General features: G+C 41.9%; 2 protein-coding genes across 2 annotated transcripts in view; one reads left to right on the plus strand and one right to left on the minus strand.

Moving 5' to 3' along the window:
- Positions 1 to 5176, minus strand: part of EIF3H (eukaryotic translation initiation factor 3 subunit H) — an 84061-nt gene extending 78885 nt beyond the window's left edge. The window contains exon 1 of the mRNA XM_035318205.1: positions 5019 to 5176. Coding sequence (XP_035174096.1) covers positions 5019 to 5138 — 120 coding nt within the window. The 5' untranslated portion in view covers positions 5139 to 5176. The remainder of the gene's footprint in view (positions 1 to 5018) is intronic.
- Positions 5177 to 15589: 10413 nt separating this feature from the next.
- UTP23 (UTP23 small subunit processome component) lies at positions 15590 to 19343 on the plus strand. Its single transcript, XM_035319305.1, has 3 exons — positions 15590 to 15816; positions 17751 to 17925; positions 18848 to 19343. The coding sequence occupies exons 1-3, from the start codon at positions 15629 to 15631 to the stop codon at positions 19226 to 19228; spliced, it is 744 nt and encodes a 247-aa protein (XP_035175196.1). The 5' UTR covers positions 15590 to 15628; the 3' UTR covers positions 19229 to 19343.
- The last annotated feature ends 467 nt before the right edge of the window (positions 19344 to 19810 follow it).

A 19810-nucleotide genomic window follows, 5' to 3' on the forward strand; every position in this document is an offset into this window, starting at 1 on the left:
ATACTAGTGGTCAGACACGGCCCACAGCCAACCACAGAGCAACTATGTTTCTTACTACTAGTTCAATTTCTACATTGCATCAGCTTTCCTGCTTATCTAGCAAAAATGTTATTCATGCTACCTGATCTCATGTCTCCAAGTGGCACAGCAGCTCTCCCTGTTTTTGCAGCTTTGCACCTTGCCTGACACTATGACTGAAATTGTGAGATGTGCAGAAATGCACATAGGAGGCCCCTGGTGCAATCTTAGTTGAACAGGATTAGAAGTTTTGCTAAGAAAAGCATTCTAGAAAAGGCTCCAAAACTTGGTGGCAATTTGGAATCTCTTATTAAAGCTACAGCACTTCCTGAAAAAATTAAAAACTGGGCAATCTGTAAGCTTCTTCATGGAATGCCTGAAAGTTTCATTTTGTATAAGCTTACCCAAGAGTGCAAGTTCACAAGATGAGGCTATGAAGCGATGCGAAACCAGCATGCAAACAAAGAAACACAGGGTCACCCAACAGCTAGCTACCGGCAGGAAAGCAGTGTTATATTGAGCCTAAATAATATCAGCATGCATATGATTACTTTGTTAAATATATATATATATTGCAAAGCAAATGCTGAAGAGTTACCACAAACTTGAAACACGGTTCACCTGCAGACTTCCATTGCAGCGATGTGCCCAAGTGGAACACAGGACTTCTTAACGACAAACTTGCTCCAGTTGCTCTCACGGTCACAGTGCAGTTGGTTTAGTACCTGAGTTTCTCTGTCCTCTTTGCCTCATTTACTCACTTTGCTGTGTGAGATAAAGGATGCCAAGGCCCTAAAGAGCAAACGGCTGGCACTCGCACAGTAAAAGGCTGTATTCCAGCGCATGCCCCAAATAACAATTGCAAGAGCAAAACACCCATTCTGAGAAAGAAAGTTTAAGAGAGAACAAATCCTGCAAGTGCAGTTCTTCACACTATTTTTTTATGATGGCTCTTATTTAAATGTCAAGAAAACCAAAGCAGCTTGATCATTAACCCAGTGGGCATAACAGTAATGCAGCGTTTCCTTGTCAATCTCTCTCATTTCAAATGCTCACCTGAAGATAAGGCAGTAACAGCGTTCTGAAGAAGCCAGCAATGTTCCACAACTGTACTTACACCTGAAATCCTGGACAACACAGTGTTTCATGGTATGGTCCTAACACTGAACATGAACAGAATTGTGTCATGGAGATAATTTACCAAAAAGTAAGATCCCAAATGAGTACAGGACTTAAAGCAAAAACAGGATAGATGACGTTTGTTAGCATTGAGGAAACAAAGATTTAGAAATCATTTAGGTTGGAAATGACCTTCAGGATCATCAAGTCCAACCATCACCTAACACTCCAAGTCCACCACTAAACCACAGCCCTAAGCCCCACATCCACACATCTCTTCTATCGGCCACTTAATTGCACAGGTGAGTAACCAGAAAACTGCCAGCTCTGTTCAGCTAGCCCAAAAGCCTCTTTCCATATATAGGAATAAGCACTACCAATATTCCAAAACTCATCAGCTTACAGCTTGAAGGTTACTGCACCTCATGGAAGCAAAGAATATCAGGTCAGTGAACCAAATCCGGTTAATTACAGCAGCTGAGTTCCAAGAATTCAGACCAGCACCCCCAAAGAATTTGAGTGGCTGCAGTAAACGAAAGTCCAGCATCATCTCTTCGGGGGGAGGAAAAAAACAAGTTATGGCATTGCTTTACATTTATTTCAAGTAGCGTGTAACAATGACTACACCTCTGGGGTCAAATCATGAGTGACACCTGAGGTCTTTGCTACAAAGAGCCATTCACCCACGGAACTGAAAAGCTAGCAAGCTTAGAAGCACGGGAAAAATACAGGTATACAAGGTCAGGCACAACCTTCTCTACACTACACCCATAACTTCTGTCAGAAATACTCAAGTGTTCAAGCTCGAATACGGTGCTCGTGTATCTGGACACCACGATCTACACAAAAATTCAGAGGTCTCCAGCAACCGTACTAAGCTACACGGCACATTTGGTGCATCTGCTGCTACTTCTCCATTCAGCAGGGAAAAAAGGGATCAGACTATCTGTTGAACACAAGCAACTGGGAGGAAAGCCTTTGTCCTTTTCTTCCACGCATCCTTCCTTCCCTCACACATGCACTACCCGGGTCTGTGCTTCCCTTCCTGTTCCACGCATGAAGCTTAGAAAAAGCATGTCATATATCCATGCTTTCCACTAACTGGCAAGCAGAGACATGTAATTATCTACAAGGGGGCAAGACATCCTAGATGTCTGGTCACAACTGCATCTCTTCCCATCTCTAAGAGATGCCCCTGCCATTAAAGGCAGTTACAATCAGCTGCAAGTGCAGCTGGATATCTGGAGCTGGCTGCCCTGAGCTATCACCCCGCAGGTGACGGTGTGCACAACTGCCAGAGCCAATCGTAAATCTAGGCCATTTTTAGTCTTTGCAGGTCTGAGTTCTGTTTAGCATCCAGTTCTCAAGTGGCAATAAATGGTAATGAGGTGACCTTAACTCTTTCAGAAAGAAAAACTAAACCAAAAGTGCTCAAGGTAACAAAGCAGAATAAAATACTTTAGATCTCATCATCCTGCAGTAGAGCAGCTAGTCGTATTTATCATTTGACGATTGACTTCTTGGCTCTACTAGCAGAAAAGCTGATAGAAAAGGGTACAGACTTGAGCTCTTCTCCTTCCTGTCAAATTGTGAAGGCTGGAAAATTACGTTCACATTTCATTTCAGAAGCACTTCGTAAAAAAAGCACTCAGGTGCTTCATTCAAGTTATCAAGTGTCTATAATGTGACACCTTCCTGAATCTCCCTAAACTTTTGTCCCATTATTTTGTGAAGCACGCTAATCAAGTGTTAACACTTTTTAAAGTTATATGGACTTAGCCCATCTTAAAGTCAGGGTTCCACTGTTAGCTTTTACTTCTGCCATGACAGTGGTTTTTGATTTACTCTCGCACTACCTGAAACAAAGCTGCACTTATCTAAATCCAAATGGCACCACTGTGTAGTAAAATCAGGAAATCATCAGATTAAAATGAGAAAGAAGTTAACTACACAATGCCCTACTTGTGCCTAATTTAAGAGGAAGCCAGAAAAGTAGTTTTTGCTGCATCATTATGTTTTAAGGTAACATCCACTGACATTTAGAACTTCTCCAATACTAATACTATTTTCTTTTACTTTACTGTTCCCCTGAAATCCTACTTTCTGGAAGTACTTTCTTACTCCCACACACACAAGAGACTGATGCATCTTCCATTTTGCCTAATCAAATCCAAACCAACCTACGTGGTGTGCCTTGCTTTCAAAGCGGCTCCATCTGACAGCATTACTGATGTCACCGCCAGGAGACGTGGCGCCAGCGGAGGGAAATAGATCACTGACTGCCTGACTCCCACCAATTCATCCCCAGTTTTGGCATGTCATTAGTCTGGTCAAGGCTAATTAAGCCCCATTAGTTTGTGAGAGCACAGATGAGACATTTAAGTCAGTAAGAGGCTAGCAAAGTTTTAGCAGAATTTGAGTAGAACACTCTGAAGACTTGCAAAGGGAGACACTTAGTTACAAGGTGAGTAAGTTTATGCTTCACTTCACCCCAGGCATCACTGCAGGTTTTGAATCTCGCTGTTAGCATCCCAAGGGAGCTCTGTGTAAGATCCATTGAGATCATCTGCAGGTGGAAGGGTGAAAGCTTTCCAGTGGTTTCAGGAAGCCACCTTCACCTCTAGACAAGAGACACCAACACGCTATATCTGAGTGACAAACAAAGACAAGAGTAAAAAATAAGAAGCACTCACGAACATGTGCTGGACAGTCAGAAGCAGACCACCAGGGCCACCTGCATCTGCTGTGAACAGATAGTAGTTCACGAAGCAGATTACACATGTGAGAGAGAACAGTTTTGAAACATCTGTTCTCTTTAGTTAAGATAGAGACAACAGAAACTGAATCTAACAGCTATTATTAAACCCAAAATCGACAAAATAGCTTCTACACTCAGAGAAATGGAATTAAAGGTGCCAACCTGTGTCCTGCTCACTTTTTTTTTCTTAAGGTTCCTTCAAACTTGTTAACAAAAAGCTACACACACAAACTGAAGTCCATCTGGTTCCAGCCTGCTTGCAACAGCAGCAGCCCTCTGTCACCCGCTGAGTTCAGGGCTGAACATAAGGACCGGTCAGTATTGGCTACCCCTTTGGGTAAGCCCCGCGCACCAAAGCTGTAAACAACTGAACGCTGTACTGCAGAAATACTCTCAGCCATTACTTCAAATCTTCTCTTTCCAATCATAAGAACCTGTATAGAGAAATAAATCATTATTCCTCTTCCCAAGCGTTAACTAAACTGTACCTCTGGGATAACAACAGGGACTATTCCGAATTAACGCCAAGCAAGCTTTCCAATGCTTGTCCCGTAACGATGAGCTGCTCTCATTACTATTATACCAACGCTCATTTGTGCTTCACCTACACCGTGCTCCAGTGACACCTGGCAAAGATAACGAAGAAGTAAACAACATCTATGCTCTTAAACGTTCAAGTAATTATTTTTTCTCCCCACTCTGTGATATTTCAGAGCGCTGCCAACTGCAGAGATAGGAACCGACACAGAGAGTGCCAACAGCAAAACCAAGAACCAACTTCAGCAGACACTTCTGCCAAGGTCTGTGTGGTCAGTTCTACTAAATAACTTCACTCTGGCATTTTATATCGTCCTAATTAAACACGGTAAGTGCCGGCCAGTCTGACAAAGACGGTTAAAGTCATAAGGGATAAAGAAAACTCCACCTCGTTTGCCGACACCTCCCACACCTTCCCCCAGCGCTGTGTACGCAAGGAGGAAGCATAAAACAAGAGCTCTGGAGCAGAGAAAGGGAAGGGAGAAAGGGAAAAGTTAAAAGCCGTGGAGGCGCCGCTGCCCTCCAGGAACGAGCCCGGGCCGCGAAGCCGCCGCTGCCCCCCAGGGTCCCCGGAGCGGGCACTCACCAGCCCGTCGATCTGCACTTGCTTCACGGCCGCATCCCCGGCGGCGGCGGCCTTGCCTTTGCCCTTGGCGGCGCCGAAGCCGCTGCCGGCCGCGCCGGAGCCTTCCTTGCGTGCCGCCATCTTCGCCGAGCCCCGGCCGGAAAGAGAAAACCGAAACACCGGAAGCGGAGGTTTAAGGCGCGGCGGTGCGCAGCGAAAAGGCTCCGGGCGGAAACACCTCGGAGGGGAGCGGGGCGCGCATGCGCGGGCGGGAAAGAGCCTGGCTTCAGGCGTGCCCCGCCGCCATTTTGTGTCCCCCGGGCGGCGGGGGGCTGAGGGGGGCGTTGGGCGCTGCTCCTCGGCGCTGGGCTCCCGCCGGGCTCTGGGGATCCTCCGTGGGCACCCGGGGCGGCTCGCAGCGCACCCCCGTGGGCAGCTCGGGGAGCTGGGGGTGGCGTAGAGGTTCCCCTGTGTGTCTGGCTGGGCAGGGGCTGTGCTGAGGGGGAAGGTGTGCAGCCAGCGAGCTCGCTTAGTACAGGGGGGAAGCACCTCCAGGAGAAAAGGGGCCTGGTAGTGTAGGATTTTAGCTTAAAAAAATGGAGCTCCATGGATAGCTGTCTTGAGTGTGAACAACAATTCATGAGGCAGGATACAAAAACATTACATTACATATGAAGCCCTGAAATATCAACGTCTCACGTTAGTCTCAAGAGAGGGTTTAAGTGATATATTAAAAGTCAACTGCTGCTTTTGATTTGCCTTTTTTTTTTTCCCCTCTTTAAGTACTCCAAACCCTGCATTCAGTTGAAAAATTAAATTGTCTGTGAAAGGTAGGTGTACCAACCACCCCAACGCTCTCCAGATGCTATGCCAGATACGTAACCTCATAAAAATCCCCCGTGAGCCTTTTCAATAGCGTGATTGACGCTAACTTCTAACGGGAAGGGGAACATACCAATGCCAATACCAAAATTACCTGTATTTTCCTGTATTTTCCAGCAGACAGGCCCAGCACTTGTCTGTTCCAATAAAACGGGCTTAGCATCACCGAGAATGCTTCCTACCAGCTGCCCGCACGAGAGCTAGAGCAGATTCAAGCAAAGAATCTCGTCTAATAAACATACCCACTGGGGAAATCAAAACCTAAATGCCACCGATATCACTGACAAGGTCTGTATTGAGGATAACAACAGACATAGATGCCTGGCTTAGCCATGAGCGCATCACAATAGATGTCTGAAGGTAGGTGAGAAGAAGCCCACTTCAGATTTCCCATTTGGGGGATATCCATTAAGTGGAGTTTGAGGGTGAAGTTCAGAATTTGCAGCATCAAGGAGGTCAAATGTGCCCCAAAGAGACTGAAGTGTGCGTGTGCAGCAGGATTAGGGTGCTGTTCTGAAAAAAATACGCTTTGCACGAGGGCTGATGCAATACCGACCCGGAGTTTCACGGTGGTGGTGTGTGGCCAGTGAGCTCAACCATCATGTAGGTGTTGCAGATTGGAGTCCTACCCGTAGCAGCTTTCCATGACTGTTGCACACCCACTGGCATTGCCTTTTGAAGTTTTTCTAGAGAACAAAGTCGCCTGATTCAATATTAATACTTCACGGTGCTGTTACATACACATGCATATCCAGATTTAATTTAGAAATATGATCAAATAGCTTTAATTAAAGAAAACTAAGATTAAGAAGCAGTATTATGGTAATGTAGTGGTTCTCAGCTCCAGCCTTCGGACTCCTGGAGATCTGTGGGCTACTTCAAAGATGTTGGTGAAAGGTATTTACAAAGAAAAAACACGCAAATGCTTTTTATCGGTATATCGGTAAACACAGAGTGCTTTACCACCGGCAAATTCCTAGGGATCTGAAAAGGAAATGAAAACCCCTCGCATAACATAAATGTGATTCATTATCCATGCCTATCAGTTTTTAAGCAGAAAGTCCACATAATTAAAAAAAAATAAAAGTATCTACAGCACAGAATATTAGCATGTTCAAAGACGTTGCTGTGGGCATATAAAATAGCCGTATCCATGCACAGGGCTCACATTATTTAGTGCACTGCCAGAACAGCTCAGTCAATTTGGTTAATTACAATTAACATGAAGAATGAAAGAAAAAATATCAACTTCCTACTATGTAGAACTCATCACATCACTGGAGGCAAGAGGTCATAGAAAATTTCACCACTGAAAATACTCATTTTTTGAAAAAGAGGACATAAAAAGGATGTCAAACTGAAAAAAAAAAAAAAAAAAAAAAAAAAAAAAAATGAGTAGCATCACCCAAGCTACTCAGGAAAACCACAAGCATAAGACTTCCATCACAAAATAGTTTAGAAAACTCAAGTGGTGCCCAAACTCCATTAGTCATTTTTAAATGATAGTCTAAGTCAGAAGGCAGACGGAACCAAACAAAGCCCCTTTATTCCTCACTCCTGCCTAAGTAAGAACCTTGATAGAAGTCAGATGTGTCATCTCCCTCCACAGCCTCGCTGCACCGTATCAGCGCAACGAGCAGGAGCGCTGCTAAATGGAAATTATCTGATTAAGGCTTCAAAGATGTAATCCCTTCCAAATCGTCAGACTGGCTTTACCTTAAGGGCTAGAGCAACTTGAATTACTTTTGTGCATGCTGCAGGCGAAGACCATCCACATGAATAGTTACCAGAGATCAGCTAGCCTGCAATGACTTGTTACCAGTTGGTTAATGAGTTGTGTCTGAATTCTCTGTGTTGTTTTTTTTCCTCCCTACCCTCAGCAATTCCAAATATTTCTAAGCATAATGAATGCCTTAATTTCATTATCACAAAGTGTACAGGAATACAAAAAAAAATCACTTAGGATATGCAGATAGCAGTCTGTACTTGCATTGAGACACAACAGCACCCCGAATACAAAGCGGCATTAATAGCTCCAATTGCCTAAAACAACATTAATTATCTACAAACAGAAACTGTGCATTAAAGTAATCTCCGCAGCTCGGTGGCAACAGATTCTCCAAACACCGAGTTAAAATTGCCTTGAAATATCTCGTACCCTCACAGAAGTTTCCAGTTCAGTTATCTGGAGGAGATGAGGTATTCGGGCCTCTTCTCTTAAGCGCGGTGGAATGCAGGCACCTGGCACGTCCCAGCAGACTGCTGCCCCCTTTCAATGTGCCCTTACATGTAACACCAACTCTGCCTTAGGTCGTGCGTACATCACTTGAAAGAGAAGCCAGCATCTAACATCTTCCCTTTGTGGAGCGAGGTTTGTACCTGGGAGCGCTGCAGCGACCGTAAGGCTGTCCTTAGCGGCTGTGTACAAGGGCAGAGCTCATTCCGCGTAACCGCGTGCTAAATGGCACGGTCTCTGTAATTCACGGTTTTCAGCCATTTGTGTTCTGCCGACCTCAGCATTTCCATTCTAAGGAAATATTCCCTGGCACACCAACTCCACAGAGGCTCTCGCTGATAAATAAGGTAGCGCTCTCCACCCCCTGTGTTCAGATATAAATCCCTTCACCCAAGTCAGGCCCTTTGCATACTTACGTCTGCAGCATCTCCAGCTGCCTGTTTCACTGGTAAATAATCTTCTGAAGGGTCAGGTATTCATCCAGTGCTTACTGCTGCCCACAGAGGAGCTCAATGCAAAAATTTAACATCGCTTTCTGTAATTGTATAGGCATTTTGTCCCAGAGAATAATACTTCTAAATACTAGGACTTGTCATGGGGCTGATTGTGATTTTAGACATTATTGGTGCCAATACTGAAATCCATTCCATATTTTTTCCAATTTTCTTCAAGAGAATCAAAGTGAAGAAATTGGTTTTATTGGATTTTTTATTTGAAATAAGAAATGGAAAGTAATAAGGTTCAGCAGTGATAGAACAATGGTGAAGGTGGGAGCTACAGCCACATGGAAACCCCTGGAGACAAACATCAAATGCAATAAAGGAACTCCGGGGCCAGAATGTGAGCTTTGAAAATTCAATTTCTTTTCAAGAAGAATGGAGGTTTCAGAGGTCATACGTGGTTTCAGCCATGCTCTCACAGATAACCTTTTAGCATTTGTTTGAATAAATGTAAAAGCATTACATTAAAAAATAATAATGGAGCAGCTATTCTGGGCAGTAGCATAATAATATATTTCTGCCCATGAAGGAAACATTTTTAAAATACGAGCTCTTCTCTTGGAACGCTTTTTTTCACTGCTCAACTCTTTCTCTGCTTTCTTTCAATAACTGTTTTCCAATAACTGTTTTCAGTTACCTTCTATTCTTATCCGCTCTTTTTATATTCAGGGTGTTTATAGCTACTTTGTGATATTACTCATGGATCATCACTATAGCGCCTCAAAACCTTTAGCATACAACTAACAAATACAAAAAATGACAGAGAAACTAACAATGAAATTACCTAATTGAAAATCTAGCTGATGAAAAAAGACTTTGACATTTTAACTGCTAATTTGGGCCTGCAAAGCAAAGAAAATAGTTATTTGCACAAACTTATTGGAAGTTTCTAAGCAGATCCAAACTCTCACTACAGTGCCAAGTTAGAAAATTATATAAGTATGGGGAATATATATCATTTCTCTCCATATTTAAAGATTCCAATTTTCCAATTTCTATCTGAAATCAATGAAAGGGTGAAAAGATATGTTCAATATCTCATGCAACAGAACTGAATTCTCTCGGATAAATCAGAATTTTGGCCATAAAATTAATTCCTCATCTCAAGTAAGAAATTAAAGAAATTAACCACATAATTTCACTTTGGATGTCAATTTGTTTAGCCTTATCTTTGTAATCAACTAATCTACCTTCTGATTGTTGATGACACGCATGCTGTCACATGCAGAAGATAACAAACTTCAAGAAGAACAAGAAATCGGGAAATAAATTGAAGTAAGCATACCAAAAATACAAAACATTTTATGTCTTCCAACTTCCTCCAATCTCCAAACTACAAGAGTGCAGTGGTACAAAAGAACTACAGTGGACCAGATACATTTATTTTCTATCACAAAAACTGAAAGAGGGATGCTCTTCTCAAAATGAAATAATGGGTACTTTCATAGGTACCACTTTGTACCACTTTGAACCACTCTGATATCAAACTTTAGCTCAAGTTTGTCTACAAGCTCTGCAAGTGCAGAGGGAGCGGTGCTGCAATGTCACGCATGGAGCAGAATGGCAACTAACAAGTGCACGTCTTGCTGAACGGTGCGGCAGGAAAGGCTGCTCTCAGTGGATGCCCGTGTGTACTTGCAGCAGCATGAAAACTTTTGTTTGTATGTACAGGTACATCATAACAAGCTCCGTCAACCAAAAATGCTGCATAACCTAAGTGATGTGTTTTAGTGTATCTATTCAGAAAGATAAAAGATTTAGTTAGCTGATGTAACCCATTTTGTTTAGCACCCATGGAAATTTAGCTCAAGGTCAAAGAGAGAGAGAGAGATAAAAAGGCTGGGATAACATTTGAGAAACTGTCAAGAATTCCACTGATTATTTTCAGCCCTCTAATTTATTTCTGCCCCAGTAGGAAAGCTGAAGTTTCCTGTGAAATCTTTGTTCTCCAAAGCATTCTCCACATATTTGCTACTAAGCAGACACTTAAAAGCCCACATAGATGTCCACTGTATTCTTTTTCTTACCCATGGAAGCCACCAGTATGTAGTGAAACTAAATATCCTAACCTCTGCATTAAATGTGTTCTTTTTATGATACACAGTTTACGAGATCGTTAATGTGGGATGTACTGTGATGGGTAGTTAGGGTATTTAAGCCAGAAGTAATTTCCAATTAAGGAGTACAGTAACCGTAGGACCAGAAGGGTTCTGAAAGCTTTATCACATGCAAAATTCTCATCTGCTGAGTTCATACCAATCCATAAAGAAAAAACAGGGATTGTCACAGCCGTGTTTATTATAAATCCAGATGCTGCATTCCCAAGAGATAATAGAAAAATAGGGACTGTAAAAGATGAATGTACATGGTGAAGGGTAAAATTCAAAAGCTCAAAACCAGCCCCAAGGTGATGAAAGGAGCGGCTAGCAATGAATAATAAACATTCTGACAAATAATAATTTAGTATATTAAATGCTGCTGAATCTTCTTCTGTGGCTTATTTATACCTCAGGAAAAAAAAAAAATCTAAAATACCCCTAGGAAAGTATTTTCAGACATATTCCAACCATGCTTTACTGTCGTGTGTTTATTTATGATAGTTTTGATTCCAAATGTTGTAAATGAAAACCCTACCCCTTTCATTTTTGTAAATCAGTTCATTTTTCATATTTAAGTATGTCTGGTGCTAGGACTTATTGCAGATAACCACAGAGCACAACACGTGCCCAAAGGCAACACATTCAGATTAAAAAGGTCTGACACAGGACAAGTTTGGGAGAATCAGGAGCTGAGATCTTTTTTCTTGCCAAGCTACAAGCATTTGCCAAGTGCCAGCTATTAAGGCAAATCTTTGTTATTAGGCCTACATCAAAGCTTTTTTGATAACGAACAGCTAAAGAACAACTATAGCTTCAAGTAATCCACATGTCACAGCAATTTTCTGTTACTTAATTCTACTCTTGCCTTACCTCGTATCTCAAAACAAGAGTTGAACTCGTTTATGCCAAGAGACAGTCCTCTCTGCAAAGAGCTATTGCTCTTCTGGTGCACATAATTCTGTGTGCAAGCGGAGAAGCTCAGTTCCCTCTGAAGCAGGGTTTATCATTGCTCAGGTTTGGGAAGTTCAGTATGAAGCTTTGCTCACATTTTTGATATATAGATCTCCCACTCTAGTGTGACAGCTTATTTTCATAAATGCTGTATATTCATAAATACTTACCCATAGGGAATTAATATTATTTCAAGTATTCTGGCAGCAGTCAGGGACCCGTGTTTCAGACAAAGAAGTTCCACACTTCAGACTGTTTTCTGTCTTTCAGAAACAGTTCCTGTGAGTTAACAAAGCTTACAAAAGCTACAAAGTGCCTCAGCACCTTCCACTCTCTTCACCTTCTTTTCCACAATGATACTTCTGGAAGGCAGGCTACTGCTAATGCAAGTGATTTGTCAGTTCTTCAATAAAATGCTCACTTTAAAATAAAGAAGTAAGTAAATAAGGAAATTAATAAATAAAGCTCTTAGTCTTATAGTGGTGCAGACAGATATTTGATGAAGCTTCTCAACCAGGCGACTACAATAGCAAGTAATTTCAAAGAGGTATCTTCCTCTAAGCGTTACAACAAGTTTTGTTGTGCTACACACAGCCTCTCTAAGAGTATGTGGAATATGAATGAGAGCGCTTGGTTCACTAAATAATGTGGTTAAGGACAATTCAGTACAAAAGAAATAACAACAATTTAAGTGGCATGTTACACACACACCGATGCACAGAAATTACCAGCTGAGCGGGTGATAACAAAGGCAAGAGTGAAGAACAGCACTGTTTAGGGATAAACTGATGGGCCAGTAAAGGAACAGCCCAAAGACACACGGAAGAGCATCAGCCTTTGTCATTGATAAAAAGGGGAAAACATTATTATCTCAAGAATTACAAAATATTTGAGAGGGCATATGGGACTGTGCAAAACTTTTTATGAGGTATCAGCAGGGACTTGTAAGATTATGTAAAATTTACAGTGGGGTCTTCACAGAAATGGCCAAAGGCAGGGAACGGAAGGATTGGGGTGGATCCAGGAGGAAGTGTGGGAAAATTGGGAGGAGAAAGGGTCTTATTAAAACCCTTTCTTAACTATTTCTTCTATATAAACTCACTCTCCTAGGCAAGGATATTGGATGGGCTGGGGGACTGTGCCGCTGTGCGCGGGATCTGCAATGTGGTGTGAATTGGGAATTCCAATCCTGAGCAGCCAGACAGGGAGAACAGGACTTTGCTATCTGGACTTATGTTATATACGATTTCTGGTAGTTTTGTACGTATGGCTGACTGTGTCAGTGTCCCCTCTGTGTGCATGCAAGTGTATATACTTGTCCACCACCTGGTCATCTCCTACAAAATGTACATGGCTTTACTACAGCAGCCAGGAAGAAACAGTCCCCAGGTCCTTGTGACCACGGGATTCAGCAGTTCCCACGAGATCCTTAAGCTTCTTGTTAAAACATCCACTCTATGGATTACTCGCAGGAATAATAAAATAAGTGAATGTAAAAGGAAAACGCTGAATTTTATTATACATATAGTTTTATTGTACATATAATTTTATTATACATAAAATACTATCAAGATGTTGAAGAAAAAAATGTAGTACTCAACTGCTACAGTGTTCTTCAAACACTACTTTTAACATTTAAAATGTATCAAAAATGAAATTTTAGAATAATTGCACTGAAGTTACAATTCACTGAATGGTATTGCAAGTAGTCTATCACGCAATTAACGCTATCTTCCACACAATGAAGGAGAAATCTGTGCTGTTGGTGTGCCTGCCATCCTTCTGAACATATTTTACCATACCAATTGCATTACAGCTTGTCTGTGATGATACTGTTTACCAATTGAGCTGTGGGAAATATCTCATTGCAATGGTATTTAACAGCCAACTCCGGATTATATCCCCCTTTGCATTTAGTTCAAAATTATGACTAGTTCAAGCTCTCCTTTACTTGCTTTTTCTTTTTATCTCATTGTGTATTAGCAGCTGTTATCATTGCAGTTCTGTATTCTAGCCGACACCTCTAGTGTGTGATGTGCTGGCAAAGTGTTCCTAATGAGCAATAACTGCCTGTCTTTGGCAGTTAATTTTGTAGAAGAAAAAGGAGGAGGAGGAGGAGATTACATCAAGAAAAATAGAGTTCATCTACTAAGGTTTTGCTTTGGACTCTTGCTGAGTGGTTTTGTCTGGTTTTTTTGTTTGTTTGTTTGTTTGTTTGTTTGTTTTTATGCAATGAAACTAAGAAATTAGAGGAGCTGTGATACCATGCCAGTATGAGAATAGGTCAGCAACGTGAATTAAATGTAATAAAGAACAAATTCAGTGTATCACTTAGCTCACAGAACAGGGCAAGTACCCATGTATGCTCATGACACTCATGAACACATGGCGCTGCTCCCTGAATACTGCTGGAAAGGACTTAACAGCAAAGTACTGCCAACAGCACAGTCATATCCCATGGAAAATACTTTCAGTAACCTGTTCTTTGTACTTTTCATCTTGCAAGCACTTTATTTATTTATTTATTTATGCAATTTATGCGATTTAAATATTTTAATTTCTAGAACAGTAACCAATTGTGTTGCTTTTCAGCTTCTGTTAACAGTAAGTAACTTTTTGGGAAGCAGACGTTCCCAATACCTATTTGTTAACACAGAAACAACAACAACACAGGTGGGTATTTGCCTAAATGACCTTAGAGCAGACTGACTGATTACAATGAGCAAATTGGCAGGTACCTGCAGTATCTTGCTTGTAATATAGTTGTCCCTGGCATTAAGATGTCTCCTGTTGTACCTGCACCGAGCCAGATGTCTCTTAATTATCATTTCGACGGTGTTAAGATATCACATTCTCTTTGCATCCCTAAAATACTGGCGTTAAATTCAGTTTGTTAACTGCCAAATGTCTAGCGCGCTGAGGTTTTCAGATGAACAGGGAGAGGTTTGTGCCATCTAGCTTTCTGAATGACAGCTGTTTCCCCATGCCACAGTCAAATGACATTGTTTATTTGTCATAAAAAAAAAAGTCTTAAAATGCAGAATACATGCTTTTCAACTTGAATTTTGTGCACGCAGAACTTGATATACATAAGCATATCTACTACAGCCAAACACTATAGGTAGGAATTGAATAATCCTGCCTAAAATCATGCCAATGCATGATTGAACTACACTGAATTCTCTGGGACTGTAATTATGATTTAACCATTATACTGATTTAGAAATATGTATATATATATATATATATTGCGTATTTCTGCTCTTAACAAATGGTAGGTGCTAGAACAACGCCCCAAAACACAGACTAATGAACTAGTTTACAGGTAATCTGCGTGAGGGGCTAGCTGTGTGCCTGAGGCGGCTCGCTCGCCTCATAACGCCGGCCCGCACCACAGGCATGACACCCAGCTGGCTCTCCTCAGCTACACCTGTGGCACAGCATATTCCCAGAGGCGGAGAGACACATGGGAGTGAAAAAGTGAGGCTGAGAGAGCTGAGCCTGTTTATCCTGGAAAAGAGAAGACTGAGGGGAGACCTCATCAATGTGTATAAATATCTGAGGGGAGGGTGTTGAGAGGAGGGAGCCGGTCTCTTTTCAGTTCTGCCCAGAGACAGGATGAGGCAGTGGGTACAAACTGAAGCACAGGAGGTTCTGGCTCAATACGAGGGGGCGCTTTTTACTGTGAGGGTGACAGAGCACTGGGACACGTTGCTCAGAGAAGTTGTGGGGTCTCCTTTGGAGATACCCAAACTCCGCCTGGACGCCATCCTGAGCAACGTGTTCTACGCAACCCTGCTCGGCAGGGAGGTTGGACTAGGTGACCTCCAGAGGTCCCTGCCAACCTCTGCCACTCCGTGACTGCGACAAGGAAGAACCGGCAAAAACGGACACGGAGGCGGGCGGCACCCGGCGGGGCGGGGGAAGCGGGGCGGGCTCAGCGCGGCTTCCGCCGGCGGCGCCATGAAGCTGCGGCGGCAGAAGCACGCCAAGAAGAACATGGGCTTCTACAAGAACAACTTCCAGTTCCGCGAGCCCTTCCAGGTGCTGCTGGACGGCACCTTCTGCCACGCCGCGCTCCAGAACAAGATCCAGATCCGGGAGCAGCTGCCCGGCTACCTGGGCGGCCCCACGCAGCTCTGCACCACACGGTCGGTACGGCCGGGGAGCGCGGCGCATGCGCGGCGTGGGTGGTGCCTGCCCGCGCCCGGCTCCTCCTCAGGCACCGGCGCCATGTTGGGAGGGCGGGGGGCTGCTCTCAGGGCGAGGAGCGGGGGGGATCTTCCTTCAGAAGCAGCTGTGTGATTTTTGTTTTTGTTTTTCCGCACCGATGGCAGAAATTGTTTAAGGGATGCGAGGGCAAGGGGGTAACCCGTTGTGTCCGTGGCACGTGGGTCAGCTGCTCCTAGTGCCCAGCGTGGTTTTGGCAAAGTGAGGCCAGCAGGGCAAACTGAGCCTCTTGTGAGGGTTGGAAGTAGTGCTGGACTGGAATTTCAACCTGCCGGTATCATACAGTCAATAAACCTGGAAAAAACCTCCAAGATCATCTGGTCCAACCATCCCCCTACCACCAATGTCACCCCCTACACCATGTCCCTAAGCACCACGTCCAGCTTGCCTTAAATATCCCCAGGAACTCCAGCACTTCCTCGGGCAACCCGTTCCACAGAGTGGCTGCTCTCAAGGGTGTGCTAGACGATGTGGAAGCAGAGCGTGTACCTAAGTTGCCTTGAAGTTGCCATTGTTTTTATTTGACTTTGAGTATTGCATGTTATAAAGTCACCATCACCTGTGGATGGAATAGCCCGCTGCCCATCACAGAGGCATGTACTGAAAATATCAGTAAGATGTATACCCTTGGATAAAAAATTAACCACTCTTCCATCCTACAGCACATCCAGAACTTCCCTGTGCTTCTAAACAGTTGAAAGTATCAAGTCACACCTCTAGCTTTTACAGGTTTGCAAATCACTTTGACTGAAACTATTCCAACTGTTTAAGTATCACTTAGTCCTTCTTTAAGCAATATATATGGGTACTTTTGACCTGTTTTTACCTAGGACAGCTGAACAGACTCATTTTCTTCTACTGTAAGCACACTGTAGTAGGTGAGGAAGCACATCTATTGCATCTGTGGCTTCCCTAAGGAAATGATCTTGCTCAGTGCGGGAGTCTTTACAAAAAGAACAGTCTGAAATCTCCATGCTTTCCCCAACAGATAAAATTTCTTCTCAGGAGAGAAGAATACTTTTGTTTAATATCTTGGAGTTATTTCTCAGATAACTGTAAAATAAATAAAAGATCTGAAAAGTATTTTGGTATGCCCGCTTGTGATGAATTGCTACGGTACCGCATTCTTAAAGCTGTATGTCAAGGCCGTACATACATTCCTACCTCTTTCCACATGTAATAGTAAGACTCAGTAGCCAAAGTGAGTTAGGTAAGTTAGGTTTCATCCCCTGCTCATTTCTGAATTTCATGTAGTTAGGATCTAAGCAAGCATCCTTATAGACTGCTGTGCTGACCTGTGTCCACATTAGTTCTAAGCAGAGTGAAGAGGAGGACTTCAGCTTTGCATTTTATTGTATTATCGGAATGCTGTGAAGCCATAAGCTTCCAGATTTTGAATTATGTGGAGAATCTTTTATCTTCTTTTTCGTGAATCAGTTAGATTCTGATCCAAGTTTGAAGCAAGGTGATGGATACCAATGCAGTTTAACTTGCATGTAATGTTTAATCAATTTGTGCTGATTTAAATAATGTTATTTGTTAAGTAGTAGTTGAGGTGTATAAATGTTAGGATTTAGCATTGTCATTGATACAAAATATCTTAAAATCCATTTAATATAACTTAGTGTTGTAACTGGTGAACTTTGGAACCAAGGAAGTGTCACTGAAGCATTTGGGGTGGTTAATCCTTTCAGATTACTGGGTGCCCTTTACAGATCAGAGAGCCTGAATAGGTGGGCATTGCTCGTTCCATATTAACTCACATGTGACAATTCATAACGTCAACCTTTTAGTGTAGTAAAAAAAAAAAAAGCTATTTCTTTTTTTAGAAATCACTGTTGCTTTTGTTTTTTAGATGTGTTCTGAAAGAATTGGAATCACTGGGGAAACCTCTGTATGGAGCAAAATTAATTGCCCAAAGATGTGAAGTTCAAAACTGTTCTCACCATAAGGATCCTGTGAGCGGCTCAGCCTGTTTACTTTCCATGGTTGAAGAAGGCAACCCTCATCACTTCTTTATTGCTACCCAGGTAAATTCTCGTGGGAAACGTAACACCATTTCAGTTGAAGTCATCCTTTGATAACTAAGGATAATGAAATCTACAGAAACCTCAATTATGAGATCTTTAAATAGCTTGTGGAAATGAATCTTGTAAATCCTTCTTCACTCTTAAATGTAACTGCTAATTATGAAATAGAGAATATTCTATATTACTTCATATTACTTGAACAACTTGTTTGCTTTAGCCAAGTAGCATATTACTTAGTTTAGCAGAAAGTGGAGAAAATGCACTGACTACCTACGGATATGTAAGAAAAAAGTTGAATGTCAGTTTTCCTATTGCTTATGTGTGTATCCACAACCCTGAAGTGCTGTGCACAGTAGTCGAAAAGTGAAATGATACTGTGTTAAAACACCGTATAACTGCAATTTTAAGGATTTTTTTTAAACTAAAGAATAAAGGTAGAAGTTGTGTACAAGTAAGAAAGCCAAGTGTTGTTGTTTTTTTTTTTTTCCTTAGAACTGGTATTGAGACTGTAGGTGTAACATTTATGCAAGATATGAAACGATTTACAGTAAAATTCTTTATCCCTATGTAAGATACAGAGAGTTTTAAATGACTTGGTATAGAGTGACCTATGTTGGTTCTTTGTGAAATCATGAACTAAATACCAGTGAACGGGGAATTTTTCTCAAAAAGTCCATATATGCTTACACATGCAAGAAAAAAGGAAACAATAAATTTTCCACCAGAAGTACAGCTAATCAGACGGCAAAAGATTTAAATTTAAATTGCTCTGAAAGACTCTGCCAGTTATATCTACTAGATTAGGTTTCTTATCTTTTTTGTAATGTAATTTATCTTTATAGTTTTGTATTAAAAGTAGGTGTATTTGAATTGCAAATACTGTTTAATCCCAAAATATTGACTAAAGTATTTAATTTTACAGGACCAGGATTTAGCAAACAAAGTGAAAAAGAAGGCTGGCGTTCCTCTCCTCTTTATTATTCAGAACACTATGGTGCTAGACAAACCTTCTCCTAAGTCTTTGGCATTTGTTCAAACGTTGCAGACAAGTCAGCTTGTTCCAGAGCACCAAAAGCAAAGCATTGTGCAACTTAAAGAAAAAGAAGGACTAACAAAGCAAGAAGGTGAAAAGAGAAGAAAACGCAAAAGGGCAGGAGGCCCCAATCCTCTCAGCTGTCTGAAAAAGAAGAAGAAAACACAGGAGAGCAAGGAGCCTTCGGCTGAAAAGAAGAAAAGAAGAAGAAAGCGATATAGGGTTAAAACAAAAGCTGTGCAATCAGTGCAGAAGAACGAGGGGGAATAGATCCGTGTTTGTGCAACAGCGCAGGACTAGAGCATTGTTTGAACTTTGCAAAAAGCGAGATTAAACTGTAATAATTGCAATTAAGTTGTTAATATTAAAACTTATTTTTATGAGATGGTACTGCTTGTTATTGCATTTTAAACATTTTGAGGTTATTGTCCTAATAATTTATTCTGTTGTTTAGAAATTGGGTGCGCAACAAAATATTTAGGGGCCCTTGAGTTTCGTTGTTCTCTCCAGCTTCGTGATTCCTGCTGGAGCATTCACATGATCATTAACAATTTCTAGAAATATTTCTTTGACTTCATATGGGTTTTTGGTAGGATACTAGACTTCTTTCTAAATCTAAGTTGCTATTCTTACTAAAACTAGTTTTGACAGTTGTTCTGTTACAGAATGTGGAATTGACCTAGAAGAGCATAGTATTTTCGTTAGGGTTGGAAAAGACCTCCAAGCTCATCTGGTTCAACCATCACCCTACAACCAACTTCACCCACTAAACCATGTCCCTAAGCACCAAGTCCAACCTTTCCTTATTTACCAGTATTATTTGAATGCAGATCTGCTTTTACTAAAGTTAAC

This window comes from Oxyura jamaicensis, chromosome 2, assembly GCF_011077185.1.
Source record: "Oxyura jamaicensis isolate SHBP4307 breed ruddy duck chromosome 2, BPBGC_Ojam_1.0, whole genome shotgun sequence".
Classification (NCBI taxonomy): domain Eukaryota; kingdom Metazoa; phylum Chordata; class Aves; order Anseriformes; family Anatidae; genus Oxyura; species Oxyura jamaicensis.

What these genes read in the sequence shown, in the direction of transcription:
- UTP23 (XM_035319305.1), top strand. Translation starts at nt 15,629, where the DNA reads ATGAAGCTGCGGCGGCAGAAGCACGCCAAGAAGAACATGGGCTTCTAC. An exon ending in ACGCAGCTCTGCACCACACG is followed by an intron (nt 15,817 to 17,750) that starts GTCGGTACGGCC and finishes TTTGTTTTTTAG; the next exon opens with ATGTGTTCTGAAAGAATTGG. An exon ending in ACTTCTTTATTGCTACCCAG is followed by an intron (nt 17,926 to 18,847) that starts GTAAATTCTCGT and finishes TTAATTTTACAG; the next exon opens with GACCAGGATTTAGCAAACAA.